At 31.3% G+C, this 7152-nt stretch overlaps 1 protein-coding gene across 1 annotated transcript; it reads right to left on the bottom strand.

Moving 5' to 3' along the window:
• Positions 1 to 442: 442 nt before the first annotated feature.
• Positions 443 to 3340, bottom strand: LOC129916892 (centrosomal and chromosomal factor). The gene has a single exon (XM_055997090.1). The coding sequence runs from the start codon at positions 2438 to 2440 to the stop codon at positions 479 to 481; it is 1962 nt and encodes a 653-aa protein (XP_055853065.1). The 5' UTR covers positions 2441 to 3340; the 3' UTR covers positions 443 to 478.
• Between the last annotated feature and the right edge of the window lie 3812 nt (positions 3341 to 7152).

Raw genomic sequence — 7152 nt, 5'->3', positions numbered from 1 at the left:
TATTTAAAATTGGCCATTCCAGTTTCCACCTAGAAATTGAAAACAACTCATATTAAGAGCTTGTCTGCCGACAAGTTCTCTTTTTTAATTTTGTACAATTTTGTTTTGTTTTTTTGTTAATATCGTTATACTAATTTATAATGACTTTTTATTATTTTTTGTATTCATTTTTTTTTTCTTTATATGGTTGTTTTTTTTTTGAAATATTATTATTATATTTATTATAATAGAATTTCTACTCTCACTATTATAATTTTATTATTATTCATTAAGTTTTATTATTCATCATAAACTTCAACTTATTTATTTTTTGTTTTTTTTTTTTTATGTATGCATAATTGTAACGTTTATTTTAATTAGTTTCATAATTTTCTATTTTTTTCTTATAATTGTGATAAAATATAATAATAATACAATATGACAAAACAGAATAGGTTAAAAATTTTTTTTTTTTGAAATTTTTTTTATTATAATTTTATCACACATTGTAGCAAGAAATTTGTTGCATATGTTGTTGGAATGAATTTGCTGTTGTTGATACTGCAGCAACAGCTGCTACATTCGTTTTAGCTGCTGCTGCTGAAAATTGAGGTAATACTTCGAAATCGCCACCGCCACCAATGCCAATGCCACCGCTACTACGAGTCATCATCAATCCCGATGATGATGATGATAATGATTTTGTTGTTGATGATGATGATAAAGCTACTAAACCAGCAGAATCTAAGTGATGCTGTGAAGAAGAAGAATATGTTCCATTTATATAAGGATGAACCCGATGTGATCTTATATATTGCCGAAGTTTTCCACTACTTATAATGAGGTTGTTGTTATTTTTAATATTATTATTAGTACCATTATTCATTTCATTATTATTGTCATTTATAATTGTTTTATATTTATTATGATGTTGAAGTAGTGGTGTATTATTATTTGGCATTGTATCAGGTCCTGCCTGTACATTACTAGGAACTGCTGCAATAGGGCTTTGATCAATCATATATAATGATGATGATGACGTAGTATTATTAGTTTTATTAGGATTCCATGATGACGACGACGACAATTTTGTTGTATCAACTAAACAAGTAGATATCCCAAAATTGCTATTATGATGAGATTTTCCACTTTTATTCGTTTGTATTCGTAAAGAAATATTATTATTATTAGTTGGTGCAGCTGCTGAGGTTGAATATCCTCCTCCACCTCCTCCACTTGCTCCGCTGCCTGATATCATTCCATCACGTTTACCCAATTTTGTTGAATTTAATGCAATTGAACATCCAGGAACTTCGCATATATTCGAAGAAGATGATGATGAATTATTTTGATCATTATTAATTGAGGATGATGTTGATTCTACATATGTTGCCGCTGCTGTTAGTTGATCCCAATGATGGCTATTACCACCACCACCAGCTGACTTAGATGAGGAGTTTTGTACTAGGTTGTCTTGTCTTATTTGCTGATGACTGTTGCTCTGATTAACACCACCACCAGCAATCGAAGTCCTTCGGATTGGTGAAGAAGAATGATTCAAATATTTAGAACTTGCTGACGGATTGTGAAGCAAATTATGTTGTTTATGCTGATGGTGGTGATGTTGATGATGAGGAGTATGCTGTTGTAATTGTTGTAAATGTTGTTGTTGTTGTTGTTCGGTATGACTAAGTGATCCATTAACATGACCATGACCATTATTATACTGTGAAGAAGAAGATAGTAAATTTTGTCTAGTATGATAATGATGTTGATGATGGTTATTATTATGATGATTTTTAATAGATGATGATCTCTTAACTGATAACGTCGACGAGACAGCAGCAGCTGATGCTGATGGTGGTGGTGCAATATTAATATGATTATTTGAAGATGTAGAAGAATTATCTTGTTGTGAAGATATAAGAGCTACACCAACAAACATTGCTGCTGCTGCAGCAGCATTATTTCGAGATGAATTTGGCATATTGTTAATAAAAGGACTGCGACGTTGAGACTCCATTTTACGAAAATAACATGGATGTATCATTAACAGTGGCTCAACTCGCTGGCCCGCTGGTGGTTTTGGTTGCTTTGGCAGTTCATATTCTACACTACAATCTACGTGCAATGGAACGAAGTAATCTTTTGGCGTGTTTATGTAATTTTTGGCGGCGGTAGCGGCGACAGCAGCGGCAGCAGTTAAATTAGCTACAGAAACAGCTGCTAATGTTGTTGCAACTGCTGCCGCTCTACCACCGCCCATTCCAACTCCTCCATTTGATGTAATATTATGTGAATGATGATCCAGCTGCTGTAGGTTATCTTGGTGTAGTGTTTTTTTCATAACTTGAGACATGTGATGTTGTTGTTGTTGGGAGGATTGTTGGGATATGACAGAAATTGCACCTGTAAATCCCTGAGATATCGACAAATCGTAATTAGGATAACACGCAGCCATGAGTCATAATTATTATTATATATTATTTTTCATTAAATAATAATTAACGAACTGAACAACCCAACAGCGTAGATTTCTTTTACAAATTGCCTCAAAAAAATTGAATTTTTTTTGCCAAAATTGAATTCACATATTTGTGTGTTATAAAGTGAATTATATATCGAGTATTATCTGCTTTTTGTTTTACACAAAATTACAATTGCTTTTGGGTATTTTATTTGATAGGTTTTGGAGGAAATCATTAATGATTTTATCCATTATGTATTTTTTTTTTGGTAACTATTTTATATTTCTTTACCAAATTTTAATATAAGTTTGCAAGCAATTTTTAGATTAATATTTTCCAAGTAATAATTCTTTAAAATAGTAAAAGAAAAGTCACAAATTCATTTTTGTCTCTCTCTCAAAAAAAAAAAAAAGAAACACCAAGTCTTTTTTTCATTCACTTTTTTCTTTTTTATAAAATTAAATAATTTTTTCCTTTGCTAGTTCTTGTTTCGTTTTCATAATTTGCCATGATAGTTATGATATGAGAGCATACTGCTGCTGCTGCTTGCTTGCTCTTGCTGATCAGATGTTCATTTTTTTATAGCATTTTTTTTTTTATATGTGTGTGGTTGCAGCAGTCATTTGAAAATACAAATTGATTTTACTTTTTTTTTTGGGTTGAAAATGTTCTTAGTTTTTCGTAAGTTGGATGATTATTTTTATTTAACTTGGTCTGTAGTTATAACTTGATTTTGCTCTTTAATTTGTTAGTAAGTTTATTATTTCTTTTTTTTTTTTGCTTTTGATAAAAATTACTTTTTTTTTGTTTAATAAAAATAAAATGAATACATAATCTGTGGACGAAAAAACAAGAGACTCTCCTTAAAAAAAATTCTCTCTCGTATCGACTCGGAAAAACTGTTGTGTTAAAACAAAAAAAAAAAGAAGTTGTTTTTGTGTTTGAGTTTATATGGAAAGTTGAATATTGTGGTTATATGGAAAATTAGGAGATTGAGTTGGAAGGGAAATTATAATTAGTTTAAGAACGACCCTTCAAGCAAACAGGTCCGACCATAAACAAAAAATACCAAGACTGGAAACTCGGCGGTCAACTGACGTTTGCCTACAAGCTGCGAGGTATGGTGAATGTCGTGAACCTATCGTTGTGTTCGTGTCCGCTGTGTGGTGAATGTCGTGAATCTATAAATGTGTGCGTGTTAACGTCATTTACCAACGTGGTGGCTTTCACATATATTCACAGACAGCACTGTACACAAAAGGGTTTTGCGGGGAAAGACGTACGAAATTTTCCAGTCTTGGTATTTTTTGTTTATGGGTCCGACCTCGGTCCGAATCCGCTCCGCCTAGGGCGGCCTCAAGAGGCTTGACTCTTTTTTCGAATTTTCTTTTGATAATCATTCTGTGAGGCGCGTACTATTACACGACGCCTCTTGAGTCAAAGACTCAAATTTGACATTTCTCATTTGATTTAAGTATTGTTGTTGTTGTATTTCACCAAGAAACAAAAAGAAATGAAAGGGAATGTTGAAAAAAGAAAGAGTGGAAAAAGAAACGTCAAAAAAGAGTCTCAGAATTTCGGCCCACGACTCTCCGGTCGGATAATTTTATGTTTTATCTTCTTTCTCTTTTGCACTCATTAGATTTGAAAAGAGGCGCGCCTCTTGAGGCTTCATGTAATAGCTGACTATGGAAATTAGAATCACCGCGGAGCCGATTTTAAATGTATTGGTTTTTTCACCACGATTTCTGATTCGACTTTGTGTTCATATACAAAAAGTTGCAAGTGTGTGAGTGCAACCCCGTCTTTTGCGGTCGGAGGTCGGAGTGTCTTTTCTGAACTCCGTTTTCTTGCTTGAAGGGGAGGCACGACGAACGACCCGACCACCGACGAAATACTGCAACAAACGACAAATAATAACAAAATGAAGCATTATATCTTGTCTTGTTTTCTTTGTCTTTCCTACGTTCGTTTTCCTTTTCTCACTTTTTCACACGATTCTCCTTTGACTTTGTGTTCATACACAAAAAGTTGCAAGTGTGTGAGTGCAACCCCGTTTTTCTCGGTCGGAGGTCGGACTGTCTTTTCTGAACTCCGTTTTCTTGCTTGAAGGGTAGGACTTAAGCCTTAACTACATTGGCTCAAAAAGTGAAAAAGTACAAAAGTGAACATTTTCAAACGCATTTTTGTACAGTTTTTCGGGCTGAAAAATTAAAACTAATGATACAGAAAGCTTAGTTTTTGGTCTAGAAAACAATTTGTATACTATTTTTTACAAAAAAAAATTTGGGTAGCGAGAAAAAAAAATATTTTCACTTTTGTACTTTTGCAAAAAGTGGCCAATGTATTTAAGGTTTTAAGCCATAACTACAATGACCTAAAAACTTAGAGGATATATGGAGTGCTTGTTCCAATACCTAATACATTGTAACGCCATATACATGGATAGGGGTCGCTGCCTTCGTTTTTCAGTGCGAGTCCGGTTCCGCAGCTGTAAATAAACACGCTTTTGTTGATGTCAGCCATCAAATGAAAATAAAATGGAGGCATGCACTCATCGAAAAACTTAAAGAAACTAGAGCCCTCTATAAAAGCTCACGGAACTAACAGCACAAGCACTCCATATATTATAAATCCTCTAAGCCTAAAAAGTGAAAAAGTGAGAAATTTACAAAAGTAAAAAAAATTTATTTCTTTCTAGAGCTATTTGGAAAAAACTACAAAAATTGTTTTTTAACCAAAAAAAAATAGCTTTCTGCATCATTATTTTTTATTTTGTGCTTGGAAAAACGGTCACAAAATCAGTTTGAAAATTTTCACTTTTTGATTTCAGGCCGAAAAACTATACAAAAATGCGTTTGAAAATTTTCACTTTTGTACTTTTTCACTTTTTGAGCCAATGTAGTTAAGCCTTAAGTTCTGAATTTCTGAAGCTAATTGCTAAATTCTAGTATGTAGGTTATTGTGGTCAAAAAATATTTTTTTTCTATTTTCGGTCGGGCCACCCCCTAAATTTGTTCCACTTATCTATAACATTTACGTTGTGAAATTTCAATTCGTTATCTTAAGCGGAAGAGGGTGCTAGTAACAATTCAATTTTTAGGTTTTGTAGGTAATCTTGATTTTTTTTCCATTTTTTTTTTTATATTTTATTTAAGTTTTACTTGTCTGTATAAAACATATAAAATATTTTATTTTTTTCGAAAAAAGTGAAAAATAATTAAAAATAATTAATAATAAGCAAAATGTGCAAAAAAGTGTGTGTATTACCTGCTGACGAAATTTACTTGGAAATGGAACCAGAAATTATTATTTCGATATTTTTTCAGAATAAGTACAACAACTACATCTTTCAAGGTATTTTTAACTTAAAACAAAAAAAAAATATTTTTTTTTATATTTTTCCAAAAAAATAAATTTTTTTAATATCTACACGGAGAAAAATGAATCTAGTATTTTATACTCCATATGACTAGTAAGGTAATTAAAGTAAAAAGCCCTAGATTTTGAGTAAAATTTACCTTACGTATTGAACATTTCTTGGATCAGTAAAGTAATTTTTACAAGAAAATTATGGTGAACAAAATAAAGTAGTATATACCTTACGAGTAGCAATATTTTCTTTACGTAGAGTCAAATATACCTTCAACCAAAAAAGTGTATGAATCTTTTCACTTTAAGATTCTAGTAGAACATATTTTACAAATTTAGCTATTCTTTGAATAAGTTTTACCTTACACTAAAGTAATAATAATACTGAATTCTAGGAATTTTCCCCAATAGAGATCAGTGCCCTCGATACACAGAAAAAACTCTTAAAGCTGTCATTGAAAAGTGCGCCATTTGTTCTCCATTTGTGTTTAATTTTTATTTTTTGTCAAAGCTTTTAGGTGACGAGTGCGGGATAATTACAATAATTCATAAAGAATTCGCAAACAATTGGATCAAATAAAGTCAATTTAATTTTTGTTGATGATATTTGTCTAAATAAAATTGTATGCATTTATCTTACAAAAATTAATTAAAATAAAAAAAGGTGATTTTTGTAATTATTGAAAAATATAACAGGGTCATACGTTACTTACTTCTAAATAGCTTTGAGGATTAAGTACGTGTTACCTAGTTATGCTTTTCAATAATTACAAAAATCAACTTTTTTATGTTAATTTTTGTAAGATAAATGCATACAATTTTATTTAGAAAAATGTCATCAATAAAAATGAAATTGACTCTATTTGATCCAATCTGTAACTAAATTATATACCCTCCATAGAGAAGTTCAATTTACTTTAAAAATCAGTATTTTCAGCCTTATAGTAAGATTAAATATGTACCTAACTTTCTAGTAATTTCTATTAGAAATTCATACAAAAAAGGCTTTACTGTAAAGTTAATCATAAGCTATAAATTTACTAGAAAAGTAAGGTAAATTCCATTTTATTGGGGAGTCATCCCTATTTAAACTTTACATTAAAGTTAAATATACCAGAAATAAGGTGGTTCATACCTTATTTTTTCTCCGTGTACCAGCACCCCCTTTTATATAAGAAAGGAAGCTGAAAATTCAACAGTATGATACCAATAGTATGTGGAACCAAACTAGGGGGTGGCCCAACGTTTATTTAAAAATTTTATTTTTCCTATACAAGCGTTGACGTAGTATAATACTATGTTTCCACCTACCCTAAATCCGAGATTTAGCTAA

This window comes from Episyrphus balteatus, chromosome 3 (genome assembly GCF_945859705.1).
Source record: "Episyrphus balteatus chromosome 3, idEpiBalt1.1, whole genome shotgun sequence".
NCBI classification, from domain to species: domain Eukaryota; kingdom Metazoa; phylum Arthropoda; class Insecta; order Diptera; family Syrphidae; genus Episyrphus; species Episyrphus balteatus.
Note: the sequence above shows the minus strand (reverse complement) of the source record. Positions and strands in the feature narration are given on the sequence as shown.

Bases quoted from the DNA above. Each gene is read 5' to 3' on its own strand.
- LOC129916892 (XM_055997090.1), bottom strand. From the start codon at position 2,440: ATGGCTGCGTGTTATCCTAATTACGATTTGTCGATATCTCAGGGATTT.